Source organism: Chanodichthys erythropterus, chromosome 19 (genome assembly GCF_024489055.1).
Source record: "Chanodichthys erythropterus isolate Z2021 chromosome 19, ASM2448905v1, whole genome shotgun sequence".
NCBI classification, from domain to species: Eukaryota; Metazoa; Chordata; class Actinopteri; order Cypriniformes; family Xenocyprididae; genus Chanodichthys; species Chanodichthys erythropterus.
Genome location: NC_090239.1, coordinates 5977679 through 6005052, shown reverse-complemented (window position 1 = coordinate 6005052; position 27374 = coordinate 5977679). Strand labels below are relative to the sequence as shown.

The 27374-nt window shown below is 35.8% G+C and overlaps 1 protein-coding gene across 1 annotated transcript in view; it reads left to right on the top strand.

The window, feature by feature from the left end:
* The window catches only part of cdh12b (cadherin 12b), a 111551-nt gene that overhangs the window by 55292 nt on the left and 28885 nt on the right, over nucleotides 1-27374 (top strand). The window contains exon 6 of the mRNA XM_067368772.1: nucleotides 21178-21431. Within this exon, the coding sequence (XP_067224873.1) occupies nucleotides 21178-21431 (254 nt within the window). The remainder of the gene's footprint in view (nucleotides 1-21177; nucleotides 21432-27374) is intronic.

Below are 27374 nucleotides of genomic sequence, written 5' to 3'. Positions count from 1 at the left end.
TTTAAAAATCACTGACCCCAATCTTTTGAATAGTAATAATTAAATGATTAGTTCACTTTCAAATAAAATTTTCCTGATAATTTACTCACCCCCATGTCATCCAAGATGTTCATGTCTTTCTTTCTTCAGTCGAAAAGAAATGAAGGTTTTTGATGAAAACATTCCAGGATTATTCTCGTTATAGTGGACTTCAATGGCCTCCAAAAGGTTGAAGGTCAAAATTACAGTTTCAGTGCAGCTTCAAAGGGCTTTAAACGATACCAGACGAGGAATAAGGGTCTTATCTAGCAGAACGATCGGTCATTTTCTAAAGGAATGTAATATGCATATAAACAAATGATCGCCTTCCAAGTGGAAAAAAAAAAAAAAAAAAAGGAACAATAAAATATTAACAATAATATTTTTTTCTCTATAAGACTAAATCCCTTTGGCTCTGTGACACCATTAAAATATTGCTGTTTATTTGAGCATCTCAATCTGCTTCCTGTCAAATATATAATATTATATATATTGCGCTCATGATAGAGGTAGGGAAAAGAGTACATTTTGACTTATTTCATATTAATGTACTGTCTGGCTCTGTCAAAATCTCTCATTGACCCAGTGGTTTTGGTGCAATATTGCATCAAGGAATCTAATTGTATGTAAACAAATACCACAGCAATATAAAATGGCATCATGAATTCATTTTAGCTGCCTGCCATCTTTTCCAGAAACAGAGATGACTAGGTTACCTCCAGGAATAGAGCATTGCACCATTTCCAAGGGTACTCATAAAATCTGACACATACACACTCAGAGTTGCAAACACCTCTCTTATTAAATCGCTGAAGCTATAAATGCTTTTGTTGTGATTTGATATTCTCTTTGTCAACACATCACATAAAGAATCACACGGGATTTGGAGGCAGAGCTAAGAAAGTGTGTCATAAAACAATAGGCAAGCATCAAGTAATGCCATTAAAACAGCTGGAACATTAGTGTCAGGTCTATAATGATCTATCGCCTGTTTTTGCCTATAAACATCTCTCTAAGTTGGACACAAGATATGTCATTGATTCAAAGACAAATGGAACTTTGCACACTTGATGAATCGAAATGAAGACTGGAATAAAATGTCATTATATTACGGGACTGTGCAATGGTAAAATTGTCAAGTGAAAGAGATTTAGCCATACAGTCCTTTTCATCATATGCTCAACAGCAGCTGTAGAGATGAAGGTTCTGCCTTACAATTTAAAAAGCCCATTACCTGTTTGCTTACTCTAAAATGTGCACATGCCAATTAGCTGGACCAGACTGAAATAGTTTCTAAGTGATGTGATTCATAAGATGCTTATTTTATTTGCAGTGATTAATCTTTTCTTTTGGTTTGCAAGTTACAAGTAAAAAAAAAATATATATATATATATATACAATATATATATATATATATATATATATATATATATATATATATATATATATATATATATATATATATATATATATATATATATATATATATATATATATATATATATATATACAATACAATACAATACAATACAATACAATACAATACAATACAATACAATACAATATGATACTCAACATTCAATGCTGTAAATATACTTTGAGAAACACAAATGAAATGGTAAATTACTTTTGGTCTTGTTTGTGCACTTTCCACAGCAACCGTTTCCAAAACATCAGCATCTCTGTTACCATAGAAATATAGATTATTGAGCAGCAGTCTCACAGCACTAAAGGCTAAATCTATAAAATATCAGCATGCTTTTTGTTCTTCTCCTTTTCTTTTCCAGTGCACAACCTTTTTTCCCCCACTGAGGCTTCAAGAGGTGGCATTATGATTTTCTTCCCTCCACTTGTCTGTCAGTCCACTAACAGGTTTCAGTGCTTTGTCTGTATTCTTGGGGGTTCAGGACACCAATTACAGGTGTGGACAATGTCAGAGAAATTAGTGCAGTTATTTCCTCTCTGTCTTTCAGTCTGTGCGTGTCTGTACAGCTGAGAGAGAGCCAGAGATTTATTGTGGGAATGTATTGTCTCTGTTTACCCCTCAGTTTGACTGTGTGTCGTGCCAACATTGAGACAGAATGATGCATTCTCCTCAATAGGAGGTCCATACAGCAATCCTGCCAGTGTGGAGATGCTGTCTCTTTCTCCACAGTGAAAGCATGTGCCCTAAAAGCCACAGCTTACATGAGGTGAAGAGGTTTCTTTTTTGTTTGTTTTGTTTTTTGCCTGAGAAGTGTTTTTGTGCACATGTGTGCTGTTTATGCGCTTGATAGCAATGAGGTATGGTGACCCCTCTGTGATTTAGAACAGTGGGTAGAACAGGATTAAGCGTTTACTACAGTTTAGCAAAAGTACAGGAACAAACTAGCATTTCAAACACACTCACACACACAATGGGAATGTTCAAGATGCTATAATTCTACTTAATGTTTTGAAAGAAAACTAAGTGATATGTGTTCTGTGCACAGTGTGCAAATTTATTTTCAAATAACCAAATTTTGTCTTACATTTGCTCAAATGTGCAGTAGACTGCTAGAGTATGATACTGTGTCCCACCATGTAATACTAATGCAGTGCTTGTCAAGGTGAATACTGTAGCATGCTACTGTTAGAAATTTTTGCCATTGCAAATTGTGTATAGTTTAAGATGCTATTTTAATTGGCAAGATCTACTGCATAATGCCTATGTCGCTAAAAAAATTATTTTCAGGCTTGCCACGGTATATGGTGATGCTGATTATACTTTGTACAATAGACACCTGCGATACTGGTGTGAAAAATTATATTTTGGCATGAAAAAAAAAATCTAAATTATGAGATAAAAAGTAATAATTATGACAAAAATGATTTTATTAAAAGTCAAATTTTTTATAATTATCAATTTCAAATTTACATAATAATTATGACAAAAACATTTAACTTTATGTCATAATGATGACTTTTTATATCATAATGATGTTTTTTTTTTTTCTCATGTGGCCGAAGTAGGCTTCCAGCTGTTTTAGGATTGGAAACAGTTCCTATGTCAATATTATAAGGAAAATTATTGCATATCACGGACACAACTAGTTGTGTATTAGCTTGCATATTGGCTGTTTATTAGTACTTATAAAGCACATATTAATGATTTTAGCAATCCTATAAGATAATTACTTTATCACACTGTACAACATGGATCTATTAAACTTGGGTACATTTAGACTGTACCATGATGACACCTGTTGACTCGTGGGCTACGATGCAAGTTTCTATACAAGAATAAAACGTAATCCTCATGCGCTAGTGGTAAACAAAAAGACCATGTTGAATCACACTTTGGCAGATGTAGTTATGTGTGCTGAAAAAAAGGAAGTGGCAAAAGAAGAAGGGAAAAGAGCTTGAGGTAAGCAGTTTTAAGTTTTAGTGCCATGTCACATTTTTATTGGCTGGTCAGTAGACGTAGGTCGTAACAGCAAACGCACTGTGCGTTGATCAAGGTAAATTTCTGAACCTGTCAGAAAATGATCGTAGGATATCTTTGGTCGCAAATCTGGGAAAACGGCCATCTTTGAACCTCCCGCACTGTACGACATAGAACCACTGATTAAGAACCACGATCACAGAAATCACCACGATTGTTTCACGATGACAATCTTTCATCTGGGACAGCCAAAAATTGTGCAGTGTGTCCCGGGATTTAGTCTACATGACCATATTCTACATCCCTAAATCCTGCCCAATACCTAAACTTAAATGCTACAACAACTACCTTACTAACTATTAGTAAGCAATGGGTGGAGAGCCAATGGGTGGAGCTTGACATCCAGCTCCCCTTCTCTGGACATAATGGGTGGAGCCTGAAGGTCCAGCCACACCCTAACCCTACCCATAAGTGCCATTTTTGCTGCGGCGCCCGGGGAGCAATTGGGGGTTAGGTGCCTTGCTCAAGGGCACCTCAGTTGTGGGTAATGAGAGTGGAAAAGAGCGCTGTTCATCACTCTCCCCACCTACTGTACATTCCTGCAGGTACTGAGACTCGAACCCGTGACCTTCAGGATACAAGTCAGACTCTCTAACCCAGGGGTGTCCAAAGTCAGTCCTGGAGGGCCATTGTCCTGTAAAGTTTAGCTCCAAATTGCCTCTACACACCTGCCTAGAAGTTTCTAGTATGTCTAGTAAGAGCTTGATTAGCTGGTTCAGGTGCGTTTAACTGGGGTTGAAGCAGATCTCTGTAGGACAGTGGCACTCCAGGAGAAGGATTGGACACTCCTGCTCAAACCATTAGGCCACAGCTGCCTCATTTAAGCATTTTACTATATGAAAAATACAACAGAGACTTTCATGATCAGTTTTGATTATGCTAATGAGTCACTTAATCAGTATTGGAATGACTCACTGAAACAGAAAGGCTGAATCCGGAACCTTACTACTCTTATCTTTCTATAGCAGAAATAGAAGTAAGCTTGTATGTGGTTGCATATTCAATAACTACTTCTGTTCAGATAAAGGCGCTATTTTGCCTGTAAAACACAAATGTAAGCTGAAGACTATAGCAGGGCTTTGGCTGAATGGTGCACTATGCTGGCCGCCTGAATGAGATGTATGTGTGTGTCTGTGTGTTGAGAGGATCATCAAGGCTTAAGGATTCTGAGTGATTACCTGCTCTACTGTCAGCTTGAACATGGGCGGCACAGGAGATCATGAAAATGTTTAGACAACCTCTCGGCTAAAGTAGCGATTAAAGCAAACAATAGGCCCTGCCGATCCCCGTTACAATCGTGCGTAACATCCCTATTTACAATTCCTCAAATAAACACTCAGCAACACAATAATGAGCATACACACACTTATACGTGAAAACAGACACACACGCGCACATATTTCCTTATCTTCGGTTCTACTCAAAGGATGCTCTTGTCAGATTAAAATGCTTTGTGAATTGTAATGCATTTGTGTGTCTGTTAGTGAGTGTGCATGAAATGTGTGTTTTGTGAAAGTGGCAATTGAAATACTAAATGTGTGGAACTGGCTTTGATGCTGCAGACCCCACACATTTTACATTTAGGGGAGACTCGGGCTCGTTGTCACAGTTTTTAGTGAAAAATTCAAAAGGTTTCTTTATGCAAAGTTGTCACAACGAGAATCTGCTATTAAAGGATTAGTTCACTTTCAAATAAAATTTTCCTGATAATTTACTCACCCCCATGTCATCCAAGATGTTCATGTCTTTCTTTCTTCAATCGAAAAGAAATTAAGGTTGTTGATGAAAACATTCCAGGATTATTCTCCTTATAATGGACTTCAATGGCCTCCAAAGGTTGAAGGTCAAAATTATAGTTTCACTGCAGCATCAAAGGGCTTTACACCAGACGAGGAATAAGGGTCTTATCTAGCAAAATGATTGGTCATTTTCTAAAAAAAAATACAACTGTATATGCTTTATAAACACAAATTATCGCCTTGCACGTGCTTCCGCTTTCCGTATTTTTCAAAAAGCTTACGCTGTATGTCCTACACCTTCCCTATTCTACTGACAGAACGAACGCGGCACCAGTTCTGTTTTTTTCCGTAAGCAGATCAGGGAAGGCGTAGGACATACAGCGTAAGCTTTTTGAAGAATACGGAAAGCATAAGCACTTACAAAGGAGATCATTTGTTTATAAAGCATATACAGTTGTATTTTTTTTCGAAAATGACCGATCGTTCTGCTAGATAAGACCCTTATTCCGCGTCTGGTATAATTTAAAGCCCTTTGAAGCTGCAATGAAACTGTAATTTTGACCTTCAACCGTTTGGAGGCCATTGAAGTTCATTATAAGGAGAATAATCCTGGAATGTTTTCATCAAAAAACTTAATTTCTTTTTGACTGAAGAAAGAAAGACATGAACATCTTGAATGACATGGGGGTGAGTAAATTATCAGGAAAATTTTACTTGAAAGTGGACTAATCCTTTAAATAACATATATTGTGGTTTAATATTACAAACTAAATTTAATCAACAACAACAACAAAAAACAATTATGAAGTGTAAGACATTTTTTACATACAGCATTAAATGAATATTTATATATATATATATATATATATATATATATATATATATATATATATATATATATATATATATATATATATATATATATATATATATATATTTTATATATATATTTATAAAAATCAAATTTGATCAAATCAAATTCAGTTCTGTTCTGTTCTTTTGAAATTTCTATTCAGATTTTTTTTTTATGTCTCACAGTTTAACAAAAAGCAGCAGCAAATTAGAATTATTTTAGAAGGATTGTGTGTGACAATGAAGACTGGAAATGATGCTGAAAACAGCTTTTGACATCAGAAAAAAAAAAACAGTAAAAAAAGTTATTTAAAATTGTAATTATATTTCACAATAATACTGTTTTTATTGTAATTTTGATCAAAATGGTGAGCAAAAGTGTTCTTTTCAAAAGTCTTACCGACCCAAATCTTTTGAATTTGTACACACAAAAAGATACATACGTATATACATAACCAAAGTCAGGAATAATCATGTTGGGAGCCTTACATTTCACACCAGTCAGCATTCTGTGCGACGGTGTGAAGCAACAACAGCCCCGAATTCCCAGTAAGTGGGTCAGCTTGTGATTAGTCATCAAAAACAAATGATGCTCGTTTCTCCCATTAGTAAACAAAAGCAATTATTCTTTTAAGTTGTGAGAGATGTCTCATCCCACAGGATCTCACCATCTCCCAGTCCCTCAGAGTTGGCAACGCAACACAGAATACAAGCCTCCTAATTATCACATAGTTCACTTAAACAAAGAAACAATGACAAAATATTGAAGATAATCTGAGCTGCAGAGAGGCTAACAAAACATGACAAGTAAAGGTGTGAGGCAGATGGACATCCCATAGCGGAATTTCAACACAACAATCAATGTTGCTCTTCATTTTCCACATGGAAATGAGACTTCTGAAAGTCTGAAATGCCTTCAGTCTAATGACTCATTCCTGCAGTGTCCTACTCTGTCAGAGATTCTCATCCCCCATTAAGTATGCCATTAATGTGCTGTTTGATCTATAAATCAGCTGAGAGTGTTCAAACTGCCACAGTCACTGGGATTTTAATGACTCACCACTTCCATGATAAAATAGTAATGACATATTCACCTTATTTGAGATCATTTGGGAAGGAGGAAAGTCTTGAATGTGAAAATCACATTGTTTATTCCACATGTGTTTTGTTTGGGAACAGAACTGTGGCATTCTAACAGGTGTAAGCAGTGCCACCTATGGGTGACTCCTGGTTAATATACTGGTAAAATAAATAAAAAGGGCAATGTTCAGAAGGGAATAGCTTACTTATTGTGGAATGCTGCAAATCTACATATAATGGTTATTAATTATTATGTGAAACATAATGCATTATGCAAAAATAAAGATTTCAAAAATTAGTATGCAATGTTGTCACTTGACCTCAATATGTCACATGACCTTGTCACATTCTGGCTAGCTATGGTAAATATCTTGTTTCTCTGTAAGGAAATTGTACAGTTTGAGAGTAAAAATTTTGAGGGCACTTAAAGCGTGAAATGGATGTTTTTCACTAAGTTCTAACATAGTGTGATTGGTCACATGATAATTCTGGAGCTTTGTACCCCATGTCATTGAGATGAATGGGAATCCTGATTAACTTTCACCACGTATAATACACTTTAGCAAGTGGCATTCAGTTGTTATCTTAGTTATTTTACATGTTTATTACAATATTTTAGTTAAATGTCTTATCATTTGGCAGTATTAAGTTAAAAATCATAGCTGATATCACTTCCTGTTCATTTTTCATACTGGAAATGGAGGCTGCGTTCGGAATCACATACACTCTCTTAAGTAGGTACTTATCTTGAATGAGTACTTTGCGACCGCTAAAAAAGTGTGCTCTATATATGAATGTGTGTGGTATAACGGACGTACTACATTCGCCATGTTGTTATCATCATGTGACCTAGCATAATTTATCACTTCAATGCCATTCATAAAACAAATCCTCTCCCGTGAGCTCATAGGATAGTAAATTTTCCATCGTATGCACACTTTAGAATCTTGCCAGAAGTAGTAGGACCCCCGGGTACTTTTTGCCTTCTCTTTTACGAGAACTTTTGTCACATTCTTTTTTCCGCCTTCTATATAATAGGAAAGTATGCGATTTTAGACGCAGACGGAATTGTATTGTGGAATATAGCATTCCATGCATATGGAAAGTAGGTCATTTATGTGTAATATTAGCATACAGTGCACAGTATACGTTGTATATTCTGCAGAAATAGTATGCTATTTCAAACAGCCAAGAGGAACAAAATTGTATTTGGAAACAGAAATGGCTTGTTTACCTTCACGCAAACCTGTGAATGCGAGATGAAATGACATGACAGACAAGTGCAGTGACAAAGATCTGATGATGTATACTTGATAATATCCAATAATACATATCAAGGACTCCACAGATGTGTATGTGTGTGTGTGCGTGTGTGTGTGTGTGTGTACAAGTAGGAATGTCAGCATGCACGCCATGTGGTAAGGAAAAGGGATATAAAAAACTTTAGCTGAGAGCAGCAGTCTGAGGGTAACGAGATGTTAGCATTGTGTTTGTGTCAGTGCTATGAACTGAGGTTATTAGAGGGGATATTTTATACTACCAAATGTCAAGAATCTAGAAACCTAAGGTGTGCTATGACACTACTTGTGTGTCTGCGGATATATGCATCAAACCAAGTGTGCAATATACATTTGTTGTAGTGTTGTCAAAAGTACCGACTTTGGTACCAAGTACACACGGGAGCATTTGAAAGCAGGCCTCTATCAAAGGATCCGTCTATCAGCAGATATATTAGGGATGTCTATTTACAACATGTTTTTGAAGCGTCAATCATTGTAGTCAATCGCACATATATCTGTTGAGCGCATGAACACAATGAACACTAATAATCACCCTGATGCTCCTAAGCTTTACAATTGCAGTGCACGGAATCCACCTGTTTGAAACTCAAAAAAGTGCATCCATCAATCATGAACATACTTTACCTTACTATTGTGAGATAACCCCATCTAAACGAAGACATCAATCCCAGTTACAACATGAATTATCGACACAGAAAATTCATTTTAGCAGTAGAGGGCTCTGCATGCTTTGCTGATTCCAAATAGAGGGCTGTATGCACCTCCAAACCCTGCTGTGGTTGGAATAGGCTTTACCGTCTATTTCCAGACAGTTCTGCTCAATGCAGAGCACACACTGCTGTGTTTACCTCCAGTGATCGTTCAGTATCAAAACAATGTCAAGTTTGATGTATTGGCCAATACTTGTGGAACAGTGTTGTGAGATACAGTTTATGAGTTCGGTTGTGTGGTTGCATGCTAGTTTGAGATTATGCTACTGATTTGGTGAAATGCATTATGGCAACGTAAGGTTCTAAATTAGTGGGTCATGAAACGAAAATGGGACATATGTCCATTTGATTGAATTATGGACCACAGAGAGAAAACAAGGGAAAAAAATCATGCTTTGGTAAATCATAATTAGGACGTAATTTATGAGAAAAAAAGTAATGAGATAATTATGAGAGAGAAAGTCAAAACCCTGGGATACTGAGTCATATTCATAAGATAAAAAGTCAAAAGTATGGCAAAAGGTCAAATTTTTTCATTATTATGTCTTTTTCTCATAAATGCAACTATTTATCTCATAATTATGACTTGGTATGTGATAATTTCTTTATCTCATATTTTTAATTTAATTTAATATAAAGCACTTTTTTTTCCCAAAAATGGGCTTCCATACTGATCATACTATGTTTAATGTGAATAATATAATGCAACCATATAATCATATGTAGTTGGGCTAATCAACGTTGCTTCAATGTTGTGCCAGTGTTTTTGACATTCTCAGACAAATTCAATAGTGTTAGGGTAAACATTTGTATGTAACTCAGTAGACACTTAAATTATTAATTTAACAGGTAATATTAAAGTATTTACTTTAGTATGATAAACAATTTTGGTGCTTTGTTGGGTCACCACTTCATGCCCAATGTAAAATCTGGGTCCTCCTGACGCTAAACCACTTAAGAACCACTGGGCTAAACATCTACTCAAGGGAACCATGCTGATATTCACCAAATACTTTTATCTTCCAACCTGTACTTCAGCTAAGAGGCTTACGGGAATATTTAGGTTATTTTCAATGTAATGTCTAGGTTTTGGATTTGTGGCATAATGCTGATTTCCAGACAATAACTTTTGACCCTCAGTTTTTAATAATGCACGAAAAACCTGTTTTCACAGCAATTCACTTATGATGGAAGCCACTGTTTATGTGTTGCGTTTATAGTTTTTTGAAATGATAGTTTTAAAACACTTCCATTCTGGGTGTATTATTGTAAATATGTAGGCATTATGTTCTTCTACTCAAACCACTATAGTTAAAGACTATGGTTAGTGCAAAGTAGCAATTACACTGTAGTCACATCAAAAAGTGCATTCTGAAAGAGAAGCATCAGTATATGGACATTGGCTTGAAAATGTCCCAAAATATTCCTTTAATTTAATTAATATCCAAAGTGATTTACTATATTTGTCTTAGTATTCAAATAATTTCCATCTGTTTCTTTCAGAAGGATGCTACCTTTCCCTGTTTTACCTCGCTGACACACATTTTGTTGCTGCTTGCCAGAGTAATTCATAATATAAAGCAAATTATGTCAGCAAAAGATTCATAACAGTATAATTTTAGAACTGCACAACTGCAGTTTTTGGTACTCTTGAAAAGTTGTTCACTAGCCGAGTGAATGTTTTTGGGAGCTGTGACTTTGTGTCAATACAAATTATCCACCGTGCAGTTTTGCTAATAAAATACAATAAGCTAACTTGCAAGATGATCCCATAATGCACTCATTAATGCTGATTAAATGAGCTCTTATCCACCCAGATCAGCAGGAGATGCAGAAAGGTCCTTTACCTCGGAAAGACATCCTGGCCATGACTTGCATTGCCAGAAATTAAGCACATTCTGACAAATTAGAATATATAATCGGGTCCTTTTTAATTAGTATGCACAAGGTGCAAATATAAGTAGGCCAGAATTTTAAAATAGAAAGCAGTTTTTCTGTTTTTACTGTATATTTGATTAAATAAATGCTACCTTGGTAAATAAAAATCTTACCGAGCCCATACTGTGTTGTATATATACATGGTAGTATATGGAAAATATGTTGTAATAATAAATAAATTGACATTATTTCCTAGATAACAATGCTATTAGAACCTAGATTTAGTTTGATAAAGGATATAAATTGATTAATTATTAAAACATTACTCACAAGAAAACATACAAAATGATTACAAACATTTGTATTAGAAAAAAAACTAAATTAAGAAACACCTGCAATATTTATTTTAATAAAGTTAGTGCAGCACCAGGGACATGGTAAAAACTGTAATATCCTCTCGAGCCAAAAAAAAAAAAGGAAAATTTTTAGAATTTGCATTTTAAGTATTAAATGTGATATTGCGATAATACTGTATTTTTTTCCAGTATATTTAGACAGAGCAAGAATGACAGGTGGCAGGCGTGACTGCAATAAGTCTGTACTGCCACTTGTGGGACATCCACAGGAAGTGAATCTATGCATCCATTTTAATTCCTGTCTTGAAAAGAGGATGAGAAAAGTTGTGTTAGTGTAATGCTGTTCCGAACACAAACAGATCCAGCTCTTATTAAAAATGCATCATCCTGCTTCCACGTCCTAAAGAGGAAAGTGTACAAGCGAGTGAGCGTCTGATGGGCTCGTGCTGAGAAAAAAAAAAAAAAAAGCCTTTTCATGAAAACTTGGAGCTATTTCACAGGCCAAGGCTAACAGGCACACTGTAACAACAACAACAAGAGCACTATTTCTGGGTGCTTCACATTGTAATCTTATTTCGATGAAGGCAAACTGCATTACACTACGAAAAGCTGTGAGCAAGTTCTGCATACTAATAAGAGGGTGTATTGATATCGTGCAGAGACGCCCTGAGGATTAAAGGGCTGACTTTAATAATAGCTATTGATTTCACAAAGATCTTCTTAAGTAAGAATAGAATAATGCAGTATTTGGCTGTGTGGGCAAAATGTCTGCTATGCTCCTACTGGTTACCAAGAATAAGCTCAGATCCTGAACGCTAATGGAAATAAAACCGAACTTTACATCAAAGTGCTCTCACATCTACACCGTGCATTGCAGCAGAGATTCTCCAGAGGACGGTGACGCTGTGTTCTAAAAGCCCCTTAGTGTTTTAGAAATAATCATGAAGAGAATGCTAATGCCGGACATATTTACATCGCATCGAACGATTCGGAGCATCTGCACCTACACAATGGATGTTGCTTGTTTCAGGATCAGGTGTGCAATTATTCAATTCCCACGACTGGCATTGATGGCTTGGGCTGCGATCATCTGGATTTCTCTGCTGGCACTCACACCAGTGCAAGGAGGGAGCACATTACCATATCAAAGAGTTCAGTGGCATGAAGTGCTGAATTTAAAGTGTCTTTTGTTCTGGTAACGTTCAAGTGTCAGTACACGCAGATACGGAAATGAGTATTTCCTTCACGTACACATATACATGTACTGCCTGAACTACTAACACCTTTCCTGAGGCCTTTGATCTACGTAGTGTTGATTAACATTCTCCAAAGCTTTCAGGTTCTCAGACCAAATGTATTTGTTACAAACACACAAAGCTGTATATACAATACACTCAGTTTAGTCTCTAGTGGGAAAATGGGAGACCAAATGTAACACCAATATATACACACATAGCAATGAGGCGACTGTTATGGCGGCCAAGCGAATCTACCATGTTTTTTTTGTTGTTTTTTTTTTACAAATACTACACTTGTTATACCACGAACTGTAGTTTTAAAAGTTTTTTTAGGCGAGAATGTTGTTTAGACCTGAAATATGTGACTCATATTCAATCATAGCACCTATTTTACAGTTTGTTTAGACATTTTCAGAAATGCGAGCTTCAGGCCATCAGCGGCCGTTCAGTGCTCGTGTACCCGCCGAGAACAGCTTCATCTCGGCTAGCGCTTCAGGATTTACCGCTAGTGGTTAAACATGAGATATAATTCATTTTGGTTACATAAAACAGCAATCTTTGGTCTTATTAATCTATTATTTGTTCCTGAGTAAATTGAATTGGGCGATGTTAAATTTAATAATTTAATATTAAGGCTATATTTAACTTAAATCCTGTAGAGCACTGCTTTTACACATTTGAATCGTACTATTGTGTTTATTTCCTATTGTCATTTATAATGGCTATTGTTGTTCATTTTAATATTGCTGTTCTGTGTATATATATATATGTATATATATATATATATATTTATATATATATATTTATATATATATATATTTTTATATATATATTTTTATATATATATATATATATATATATATATATATATAATATAAATATAATTACAATTTAAAATAATGTTTTCTATTTAAGTTTATTTTAAAGTGTAATTTATTCCTGTGATGGTAAAGCTGGATTTTCAACATCATTACTCCAGTCTTCAGTGTCACATGATCTTTCAGAAATCATTAAAATATGCTGATTTGCTGCTCAATAAACGTTTCTTCCAATACAGGACAATGGAAGAATCAAACTGATGACTTAAATTCATGGTTTAATGAGGAACAAAAGACTGAACATAATCAATTAACCAATGAGTAACCATAGAAACCAACTAGCAACAGGAACAAGAACTAATGCTGCGTTCACGGCATGTCGTAATTACCGTCATTTCAAGATGAGACATGATGAAGCTGTTCACATCCTCCAACATGGAACTACAGTATGCTTTTCTATGGCAACACCATCAATGGCCAAATGAATCTGCAGTGGTCAGGTGGTACAACGGTCACGTGGTACAAGTAGGAGCTTTCAGAGAATTCCCAGTTTACGAGCTGTAATTACTGTTCTGTGAGGACGTGAACACTTTTTTCAAGTTTGAATCTCGTAATACAGTAATTACAACATGGCCTTAAAGGGATAGTATAAATCATTTTACATTATTGTGCTAGTGTCATTACCGCATGTTCCTTGAACAACATGTTTAACATCTGTCTTTCTATACAATCAAATGTTTTTCAGTTTTTTTTTCTCTCAGTAGCATGTTTTCTTTTGTGTAATGTTTCATTTGAACACCTGAGATTTTCTGAGTTTCCCTTGAGTTATTGTCCTCCCTGTCGTATCCTGATACTGTGACCTTTAATTGAAAATCAATGTTTTGTAATGACAAAACTCACTTGATGTGACATCAGCCATTAAGTTAAATAATGTTGGAGTGTGTAACTCTTCTGTTTTATGTTGATAAATAATAGTTAATGGATCTGTGATGTGCAAAATGTAGTTATTTTGTCAAGACCATAAGATTGTCTGTCTGATTGTAATGACAAATCAATATATGGAGTTGGAAATTAGTTTGAAACCGCCTTGTAGTCCCAATTCATTAATTCACTGTCAGATATTTCAGTGTTTGTAATGGATGTTTGACACATTATTTTTCTTTTTGACGCATATTGAATGATAGGCAAGGAAAAACAGTCATTTTCTAAGTAATTTTTCCAATTCAAAAGGTTCCAATTCATCCTAACACAGGTGAATGTCTCAAAACATTTTCTTGATAAATGTTTTTTTTTTTTTTTTTTTTCCATTCAGCAGCTGGTTTGTCCCAGTCCTCATATATAATCATGGGTTTAGTACAATATAGGACCTTTCCAAGAAAAAATATGTTGTAAAGTATAGTCTTCGTATTGTGATTCAGTTTCATCAACAACCAGTGACACACTTGAAGTTTTGAGTCACTGTCATTACCCTTCTGGTGCCTTTTCTCTCTTTCTCTCTCTTTTTCCCCCTCTGTCTCTCCCCTTGTCTCGGCATAAAGTCATTAACTAGGGCCGGCGGGGTGATGTGGCCACTCACACACACTAAAAGGGCAATGATGCTCTTGACATTCTTCTAGGCTAAACCTCCTCACCTCCAATAATCCTGCAGCTTCCTCTGACATTTAATCACCGTTCACGTCCATCCACCATCAATACTGGACACGGGCGGCCGAAGAGATGCCACGTCTCGTTCACCTTTTTCACCTCACCTGTCGTGAAAACTCAAATGGGAATCTGATGCACATGGTAATAAGAGCAGGTGTTGGCTTGGAAATGTGCACATGGCATAATAGATTGCTTCTTTCCCATTATGCTTAAAGAACATACACTATCGGTCAAAAGATTGGAATAAATAAGGCTTTATAATGCTTTTGCTTACAAAGGCTGATTTTATTTGAAATACAGTAAAAAATATTGTGAGTACTGTTTTCAATTTGAATATATTTTAAAATGTCATTTATAAAGCTGAATTTTCAGCTCTTTGATGAATAGAAAATTTAAAAGAACAGCATTAATTTAAAGCAGAAATCTATTTTCTGCCACTTTTGATCAATTTAATGCATCTGTGCTAAATAAAATTATTAATTAATTATTATTATTATTATTATTCTTACCCTAAATTTTGAATGTTGTCAGTTTTCACAAAAACAGTAAGCATGTATAAAAAATAAAAAAATAAAAAAATAAATCAACATTGATAATAATAAGAACTAATGAAAATTTAGCTTTGCCAACACAGAGATAAATTACAAATATTATATATATATATATATATATATATATATATATATATATATATATTGTTATGGTATGCTGGTGTAGAGAAGAGGCAGATACGGATTTCCACAATTGCACGTAGTATTTAATACATAGAAGGCAAGGAGAACCAAACATACACGTTATACAACATTCAAGACGGACGAGGAGTGAAGGGAGTGAGTGCAATATAAAGGGAGTGCTAACAATAGAGTCCAGGTGCAGGTGATGAGTGATGATGAGGAACTGACGAGGGAAGTGAGTGCAGGTGTGGAGAACAGGAGGATTCTGGGAAATGGAGTCCAGGGAAACAAGGGATCTGTAACATATATATATATATACATAGCTAAAATCATTTAAGTTCAGAAAAACACAGAATTGTTGACATTTTTGCAGATTTATTAAAAAAGAACCATGTGATATTTCAGTTTTTCTAAGTATTCAGACCCTGCTCAGTATTTAGTAGAAGCACCCTTTTGATCTAATACAGCCATGAGTCTTTTTGGGAAAGATGCAACAAGTTTTTCACACCTGGATTTGGGGATCCTCTGCCATTCCTCCTTGTAGATCCTCTCCAGTTCTGTCAGGTTGGATGGTAAACGTTGATGGACAGCCATTTTTAGGTCTCTCCAGAGATGCTCAATTGGGTTTAAGTCAGGGCTCTGGCTGGGCCATTCAAGAACAGTCACGGAGTTGTTGTGAAGCCACTCCTTCATTTTTTTAGCTGTGTGCTTAGGGTCATTGTCTTGTTGGAAGGTAAACCTTCGGCCCAGTCTGAGGTCCTGAGCACTCTGGAGAAGGTTTTCATCCAGGATATGCCTGTACTTGGCCGCATTCATCTTTCCCTCGATTGCAACAAGTCGTCCTGTCCCTGCAGCTGAAAAACACCCCCACAGCATGATGCTGCCACCACCATGCTTCACTGTTGGGACTGTATTGGACAGGTGATGAGCAGTGCCTGGTTTTCTCCACACATACCGCTTAGAATTAACTCCAAAAAGTTCTCATCAGACCAGACAATCTTATTTCTCACCATCTTAGAGTCCTCCAGGTGTTTTTTTAGCAAACTCCATGCGGGCTTTCATGTGTCTTGCACTGAGGAGAGGCTTCCGTCGGGCCACTCTGCCATAAAGCCCCGACTGGTGGAGGGCTGCAGTGATGGTTGACTTTCTACAACTTTCTCCCATCTCCCGACTGGATCTCTGGAGCTCAGCCACAGTGATCTTCGGGTTCTTCTTTACCTCTCTCACCAAGGCTTTTTTAACCCGATAGCTCAGTTTAGCCGGACGGCCAGCTCTAGGAAGGGTTCTGGTCGTCCCAAACGTCTTCCATTTAAGGATTATGGAGGCCACTGTGCTGTTAGGAACCTAAGTGAAGCAGAATTTTTTTTTGTAACCTTGGCCAGATCTGTGCCTTGCCACAATTCTGTCTCTGAGCTCTTCAGGCAGTTCCTTTGACCTCATGATTCTCATTTGCTCTGACATGCACTGTGAACTGTAAGGTCTTATATAGACAGGTGTGTGGCTTTCCTATTCAAGTCCAATCAGTATAATCAAACACAGCTGGACTCAAATGAAGGTGTAGAACCATCTCAAGGATGATCAGAAGAAATGGACAGCACCTGAGTTAAATATATGAGTGTCACAGCAAAGGGTCTGAATACTTAGGATCATGTGATATTTCAGTGTGTATATATGAAGACTTTAAATGGCAATTAATAGGTCCTTTTCATTCAAATTAAAGTGAAATAACTGAACATAAACATACAAACTTGATAAAAAATGCTCATTTTAGAAGAAAATTTCAGATAGCACTTAGAGGCTTTTGCATCTGAAGTCTTCATATGTATATATGTACATATATTGATTAAAAAAAAAAATATATATATATATATATGTGTGTGTGTATATATATATACTTTTTTTTAATTAATATATTTTGAAATATAATAAATAGAAAAAAATTGATATTAATATTTTCTGCGTTTTTTTTTTTATCAAAGAAAGGCAGTCCTATATATATATATATATATATATATATATATATATATATATATATATATATATATATATATATATATATATATATTCAATAAATATATAAAAGGCTTTGTCTTCCTTCTCATTATTTGTCATTTTGATACACTGCTGGCCTGTGCTCTTGAAGTTCAAGGATGTGCACAGTTCATATAATGTTTTTGTTTTTTTCCCAATCTGTCAGATATTCTTTTCATATATTATATTGGAATTCATTATCTTCTGAGTAAAGAAGATGGTTTGAAATTTGTATGACTGCAACAAATATCCCATTTTCATGAAGTCACCATTGGTGCAGAAGTGAGGTGGATGCTGTTTCATGTCTCTATACCTCTGTTTTTGAATGTTTGTAAGTAATAATTTATACCGAAGCAAAGCTATTATGCGGCCAAATAGTTTAAATGACCTTAAACTCACTCTGGGGGAGTATAAATGAAAATATTGTGTCATGGAGGGAAAGTATATCATAAGGCGGCGCAGAGCTTTCTCGGCTGATGCGACTGTGAAGATCCAGTTATAATTCAATAGGAGCATCACTAAAGATCCCTTTGAGGGGACCTAAATGGAAAATAACCACATGAAATGACAGTCAGAGAGCAATTTATAGCTTTTGTTTCAAATAAGAGTTACAAAGGCTGTGTGTTCTGATTGAAATGAGGAACGTGGCATAATGTCGCCCGGATGGAAATACAGTTTTACTAGCGTTATGCATATTAAAGAAGATAGAAGTCCTCCATGTGTCCTTTTTTCTGAAAACCAAGCGATTTTGCTAGCAAACTGCCTTTCTGTCATTTTTCCATAGCTTGCGACCTTAATATCAATGCATCTCTTGGCCTCTAAAGACCAAACAATGTCGTCTCTGTGGGACGCAGAAGGCCATAGGCTAGTTTAAATAATGAGATGAATATCTTTTGTATACAATGACTCTGGTCCTAATTACTTGTGGGCAACTCTGAGCTTATTTTCCCTGTATTCAAGCAGTTTAGACTTCAGTAATACCAATGCTTCTGTTTTCATGTCAACAAGAACTTCAGGTAATTAGTGACTACAGTTTTTGGAGGTTCACTTTCACCTAATTGGGATTCTAATTAGCACCATTTGATTTAGTTGATGAGGAAACTTCAGCAAGGGCATCTGACACAGACAAATCCCAAACGATTTGGAGTTGCCAGGGTTAGGGCTAGCTGATGTTTTTTTCCTCTCTCAGCTTAAAATCTGTTTGCTTTGTAAGTTTCAGGTGCAAAATGCATGTCACTGCCATATAGAGTGCATATGCTGTGTATTTACTGATCTGCAGGTGCCAGTCATTTATACCTGAGGTGTTTGTTTTCATCTGAAGATGATACTGAACTAAATTGCTCATGATGGAAACCGTATACAGGTCAGATATATGATCTTTGTCTCCTTCGCCCTTTTGCTGTCTCCCAGAGAGAAAGATTGACAGAGACAGAAAGCTGTGATTGTACAATAGCATTGTATGATTTTCATCTCTAGATGGGCTACTTTGATTTAGTGGTGCAAGACCACAATCATCCACACTAGCACATTTTACGGCTGTCATACTGATGATGACAGACAATCTTTGATTTAGAACAACTGAAGTGAGAATTTAAAGATAGATTTCAGCAGAAAATAGGGCCCTGAATCAAGGGGGAGGGGAGCAAAATCAGGAGAAAATGCGCAAAGGAGCATATGAGAACCGTTTTTGGTGTGTGTGTTGTTTGTTTGACATGCATGAAAGCAATTGTGACAAACTTCCTCAGACATAGACACACTCGAGATCTGAGAAAGGGCCTGCATATAGAATGATCAAAGTGAGTAATTCAGCAAAAAAAAAAAAAGATAAAACACAAATAAATAAATTAAGCATTAATGTAAGACCTCAATGAGTAGCCAACATGGAGGAGTTCTATGATACCTGGAGAACACTATTCATTAGTATCTTTTAGAGCCCGATGCCATGTTACCTGATGCCTACCAGCAGGGGCTAACTAAAAAAAAAAAAAAAAAAAAAAAACCTTTATAAAAAATACTTTATTGTTCAGCAAACATACATTAAATTGATCAAAAATGACACTAACAACACTTATAATATTACAAAATAAATGCTGTTCTTTTGAGCTATATATTCATCAAAAAATCCTGAAAAATATGTATCATGGCTTCCATTAAAAAAATGCAGCACAACTGTTTTCAACAATGATAATAATAAATTATTCTTTTAAGCACCAAATCAGATTATTAGAATGATTCCTGAAGGATCATGTGACACTGAAGACTGGAGTAATGGTGCAGAAAATTCATCACAGGAATAAATTACATTTTTTAAATATATTAATATAAAAACAGTTAATTCAAATTGTAATAATATTTTGTAATATTACTGTTTTTACTGTATTTTTGATAAAGTAAATGAAGCCTTTGTGAGCATAAGACAACAAATCTTAACAACCCAAAACTTTTGAAAATTGGTGTTTAAGTCAAAGATATATAAAATTAACAGAACACACACACACACACACACACACACACACACACACACACACACACACACACACACACACACACACACACACACATACATACATACATACATACATACATACATACATATATACATATATACATATATATATATATATATATATAATATATATATATGTGTATACACTCTCAGAAAACATACAAATAAAGATACTTTTAGATGTTTAATTGCTATTTGGAGCATTGGGATCGCTAAATGAAGGCTTAATGAACAAATTTTTGTGAAAACCTCAATTTCGAGATTTAGACATCTGAATATGACACATTAGACATTGGAAGTTGAATAAATAAGCTTTCCATTGATGTATAGCTTAGGATAGGAAAATATTTGGCCAAGATACAACTATTTGGAAATCTGGAATCTGAGGGTGCAAAAAAGATCAAAATATTGAGAGAATCGCCTTTAAAGTTGACCAAATGAAGTTCTTAGCAATACATATCCACTCATAAAAAATACATTTTTGATATATTTATGGTAGGAAATTTACAAAATATCTTCATGGATCATGATCTTTACTTAATATCCTAATGATTTTTGGCATAAAATATTGATATTTAGACCCATACAATGTATTGTTGGCTATTGTTACAAATATTCCCATGCGACTTATGACTAGTTTTGTGGTCCAGGGGCACATTTTTCACTTGTTTTACCTATAGCTCGAAATTAGCTAATTTTGCCAGCACGGGCCACATATACAAATAATGTATGTACAGTATATACTGTATATAACCAGCCAAATGTTGACCCCTTAGTTTTGCCTAATTCAACAGGCCTTGACACTCTTTACCTGAAGAAATCTGATGCATTCAACTTCTTCTTCTTCTTTTCTGTATCTCGTTCTTCAGCCACTGGACTATGAGACCAAAAAAGCGTACACATTTAAAGTGGAGGCCTCGAATGCACACCTGGATCCACGGTTCCACAGTTTTGGCCCGTTTAAAGACACCGCAACGGTAAAGATAAACGTTCTGGATGTGGATGAGCCTCCCGTCTTCAGCAAACCTACCTACATGATGGATGTTTACGAGGACACGCCGCAAGGCACCATTATAGGAGCCGTAACTGCACAGGATCTCGATGCAGGAAACAGTCCAGTCAGGTATGCAAACACAGCATATACAGAAGGACTCAGGGCTGGTAACTGGAATGGTGTTAGTTCAGTCCTTTGAGCTTCATATACTTAAAGGATTATTTAATCACCGTTATGTTGTACCAGAATTATTTTTTTCCATGGAACACTTGGTTGTGTGCTGATATAGTGATAAATTAATTGTTTTTATTTAAAAAATACAATATATATTTTGTTTTATTTTATTTAAGAAATAAAGATTATAATTGGACACATATGCATGCTTTCAGTCCATCTTACACATCTCTATATAGCGTTGTGCACACTGAGGTCAAAACAGCAGCATGCTGAAAGATTCACCTCATTTTATAATCCATTATGTTTTAGAGTTGCACTTCTTAAGATTGCTTTTTTAAAGTTTTACAAGAAGACAAACAATTGATGCACCACTGAGGGGTCCCAACACATCATAAGTCAGTTCTCTATGAATATTTAATTCAATATAACAAAGCAAAATGGACAAAGAAAGCTTTTGTATTTGTGAGAGGAAAATTTGTTTTGCTTTTGTTTTGGCCTTTCTTAGTTAATTATTTAGAAACATTGTAACATTGCTCAATGGAGATGTGCACTTTCTCATCAGAAAACAGTAGTCCCCAATGAGCTTCTGTGCGAAAAAGAACAAAGCTTTTAAAATACTTCTATACAAGGAGCGTGTCCAGCGCGTGCGGCCCACAGAGTGAATGCGGGAAACAAAATAGCTAAAGTGCTAAGTTTGGTAGCGAAAGTTCCTACAACTTCCTCCAAAGCTTTTTACGTTTTTTTTTTTTTTTTTTTTTCAAGCTACAGGGGTCAAGAAAATAGCTGCAGAGAGATCAAAAATAGATGGATTTATGAAAGAAGTAAATTCATCGGAAGCTGTGTTGTTCATTAACCGAAACATTTCTTGTCGTAAACCACCCAAAAGTCACAGGCCCACAGTGAGCAAAATATAGGAGGAATGACGTTCTGTACAGAATATCACATTTATATTTCATCATTTAGAAGATGCTTTTAACCAAAGTGACTGACAAATGAGGAAATACAACATAAGAAATTCCTCCTAAGGAGGCAATGACATGGGAAATGCTGCAGTTGATTGGTCAGAGAGGTACAGACTAGAACCAAGATGATGGTGAGAAATACTGAACGAACAGTTAAAGAGAAATAAATGTGCATGTACATATAGCAAAATGGGTTTTGAACAGCATTTCATGTTGATTTTAGATCAGTTTGTCCTCAGATGTTTCTGTATTTATGAATGTTTGTTTTTAACATACTCATATTTCCTCTGGGATATTTATCTCATTACACATTTGGATCCCGGGCGCAGCAAAGCTGCAATTTCAGCTGAGTCGACCCACAACACTTGTTTTCTTTTTCCAAATACTTATGAATGTTTCAGCTTTGAGTCAACATTTGAATATGACTGCATGACCCCTGATCCTGTTCAATTCACAAATAACTATGCTTATTAATAAGAGATACAATTCAGGAAATAGACATTTGTTTAACTGACTGGCATCCCGCTACAAGAATAGAACAGAGAGTTATGTTAGTTGTTAAAATAGGACAAATTTGATGTTCTGCTTCATCTCTCCGCACAGCCAAGGGTCTGTCGAGCCAGTCTCTAACTACTTTCTACAATGAATAATTTGTTCATCAGTCTGTTTGTTTTGTAATCTTGTAGTCTTGTAAAGATTAATGAAGCAGCATATTGAAATTCTGTTTGAAGCTTTTTTCTTTTTTTTTGTGGCAGCAGCATTTGTTGTTCAAAAAATTCAATTAAAACAGGCTTTGCTCAAGATACATTAGGTTAATGATCAGCTAATTAGAAATGAACCAAAACGTATGTACCACTCAGGAACACAAATGTACAAAATATTGAAAATAGGGGTGTTGTGATATACTGGTATTGATGATATCCGTGATATTTAAAAAATGAAATATTGTTATTGTGGTAAAAGTGCAATGTGTAAATTTTTGCGGCATCTAGCGGCGAGCTTGCGAACTGCAACTACCGCCGCGCACCCCTCCCTTTCGGAAGCTACGGTGGCCGTCTGGCTGACACAACAAAGATGTCATTGTCTGAGACAGCATAAAGTATATTAGCCAGTGAAGCAATGAGGTTTCTTCTTACCTCTAACAAAGAATGGTCTCTGATTCTAATAAATCAGACGACGACTCTTACAAACCCGATTCCAAAAAAGTTAGGACACTGTACAAATTTTGAATAAAAAAGGAATGCAATAATTTATAAATCTCATAAACTTATATTTTATTCACAATAGAATATAGATAACATATCAAATGTTGAAAGTGAGACATTTTGAAATATCATGCCAAATATTGGCTCACTTTGGATTTCATGAGAGCTACACATTCCAAAAAAGTTGGGACAGGTAGCAATAAGAGGCCGGAAAAGTTAAATGTACATGTAAGGAACAGCTGGAGGACCAATTTGCAACTTATTAAGTCAATTGGCAACATGATTGGGTATAAAAAGAGCCTCTCAGAGTAGCAGTGTCTCTCAGAAGTCAAGATGGGCAGAGGATCACCAATTCCCCCAATGCTGTGGTGAAAAATAGTGGAGCAATATCAGAAAGGAGTTTCTCAGAGAAAAATTGCAAAGAGTTTGAAGTTATCATCATCTACAGTGAATAACATCATCCAAAGATTCAGAGAATCTGGAACAATCTCTGTACGTAAGGGTCAAGGCCGGAAAACCATACTGGATGCCCGTGATCTTCGGGCCCTTAGACGGCACTGCATCACATACAGGAATGCTGCTGTAATGGAAATCACAACATGGGCTCAAAAATACTTCCAGAAATCATTGTCGGTGAACACAATCCACCGTGCCATTCGCTGTTGCCGAATGGCAAACTCTATAGGTCAAAAAAGAAGCCATATCTAAACATGATCCAGAAGCGCAGGCATTTTCTCTGGGTCAAGGCTCATTTAAAATAGACTGTGGCAAAGTGGAAAACTGTTCTGTGGTCAGACGAATCAAAATTTGAAGTTCTATTTGGAAAACTGGGACGCCATGTCATCCGGCCTAAAGAGGACAAGGACAACCCAAGTTTTTATCAGTGCTCAGTTCAGAAGCCTGCATCTCTGATGGTATGGGGTTGCATGAGTGCGTGTGGCATGGGCAGCTTACACATCTGGAAAGGCACCATCAATGCTGAAAGGTATATCCAAGTTCTAGAACAACATATGCTCCCATCCAGACATCGTCTCTTTCAGGGAAGACCTTGCATTTTCCAACATGACAATGCCAGACCACATACTGCTTCAATTACAACATCATGGCTGCGTAGAAGAAGGATCTGGGTACTGAAATGGCCAGACTGCAGTCCAGATCTTTCACCCATAGAAAACATTTGGCGCATCATAAAGAGGAAGATGCGACAAAGAAGACCAAAGACAGTTGAGCAACTAGAAGCCTGTATTAGACAAGAATGAGACAACATTCCTATTCCTAAACTTGAGCAACTTGTCTCCTCAGTCCCCAGACGTTTGCATACTGTTATAAAAAAGAAGAGGGGATGCCACACAGTGGTAAACATGGCCTTGTCCCAACTTTTTTGAGATGTGTTGATGCCATGAAATTTAAAATCAACTTATTTTTCCCTTAAAATGATACATTTTCTCAGTTTAAACATTTGACATGTCATCTATGTTGTATTCTGAATAAAATATTTAAATTTGAAACTTCCACATCATTGCATTCTGTTTTTATTCACAATTTGTACAGTGTCCCAACTTTTTTGGAATCGGGTTTGTACTACTACTACTACTACTACTACTACTACTACTACTACTACTTTGTGCATATTCAATGTAGTGACTATGCAAGCTGCCTCTAAAAACACCAACAAACATAGTGACGAAACATGATCTGTAGAGCAGTTTGTCCGTTTAGGGCTACTGTGGAAACATGCCGCGCATAATGACAACTTGACATGGAGGGGGGCTCGCAGTAAATGTAGACAGAAATGTCTCATTCTAAGGTAATAAAAACATAACAGTTCATTATGCAAGGTCTTTATGCACCACTGAAAACATATATATAAAACTATTAAATTGCATTTCTGTCAATAGATCCTCCCAAATTTTACACACTGCACCTTTAATTAGGGGTGTTGAATTATACCGGTATTGACAATAACCATAATATTTAAAATGAATAGTACACGTATGATAATATCACACGTAAACTTTCCAGTACCAGAGTCTGGTTGACATCCCAACGTACAGTAGGTGGTGGTATTGCACCTGCAACAATGGTTGTTATCTGTCATAAAACACATAAGTCCCAGGAAATACCTTATATGGACAAAGACATCGGCAATCGCTGTAGCGCAATAAAATGCAGATACATTTTGACTGATTAAACATGAAGAGAATTAACACACCATTGCAACAGTATTAAGGTTTATCTGTGTTCTTCAAGCCATCTCTGGTATTTTCATAAGGATAATGTATGTATATATATATATATATATATATATATATATATATATATATATATATATATATATATATATATATATATATATATATATATATAAATATATATATATGGAAAACCACTCCAAGTTAAGAAATCAGTGTTAAGTGGTCTCTTAATTTTTTCCATAGCTGTATGTGTATATATATATATATATATATATATATATAATATATATATATGAATGATAGAACATTAAATAGAAATATTTTATAATGAACTTTTTTTTTTTTTTAAATATTAAAAAGGTTACATGCACTACCTCCTAATCTTGTTTGCTCTACGTATTAAATGTTTGGCTTTCAAACACAGCTTGACCAATGCCAGAACATGTCTTTCTCTCACACATGATGCCACACGACTGAGGGTTTTCTTTTCCCAATTTTTTTCTGTTTTGAAATGCGCTATATTAACACAAATTCCGGGTGAGTCATTTATATGCATTACATTCCCACAGCTGCAGTTTCTGTATGGTATGTATGATGATTATTATGGAGATTCAGGCCACCTAACGGTTGTGAATCAGAACATCAAAGGCTTTTGTTGAGAATCCAAAGCAAATGCACAAAACCCTCAGATGTTTTTCGTTTTTGTTGACCACCTTTTAAGTAAATTTAACAAGGCAGCAGCTGAAATGTGGAAAATATAAACACCGTAGCTTCCCACCTCACCCAGCGCTCCCACTCCATTTCCTTTTGCTCAATTCTAGGTCAAGCCACAAATAAATAAATAAGCAGTTTTGAAAATATCAGTCTGCATTAATGCATCCAGGAGTTCAGAACAGATTTGGAAAAGTGTTTATGAGAGAATGAGTCCAAAACATCAAGTAGAATGTGAACAAGGTCATTGAAAACCGAACTTTCTCATATCCGTGTGTACTGAGGTGCAAAGTATCACCGAGACACATGTAAAATACCCCCTGAGAACAGTTAAGGGGTGCGTTAACAAGGTTGCTGGCCATTACACCGACATCACAGCTGCTCAAAACTGGACCCACAAATAGCAGTTCACTAGAGTGCACAATATTTTCATGCCCATTTGTCGCATGACTAAATCAAACATAATGAGCGCTGTGCAAAACTGTGAGGACGAAAAAAGGACAAAAAAATGTAATATATACTCTTGATCATCATCTACAGTAAAATATGCTGGATTGTTTCAACCCGTGTTTGGGTCAAATATGGACAAACCCAACTGTTGATTTCAATTTTTTTAAATTTTAATTTTAAACCCAATGGTTGGGTTTGTCCATATTTGGCCCAAACATGGGTTGAAACAATCCTACGTTTTTTTTGAATGTAGTAAAGGTGAAAATGCCCATCATATCCCTCTACCGCATAGTGTTGCCATATGGCAACATACTCTTTGTGTTCATTTCCTTGCCACCGTCTCTTTAAGAGACATTCTAGTTTTTTTTCTGT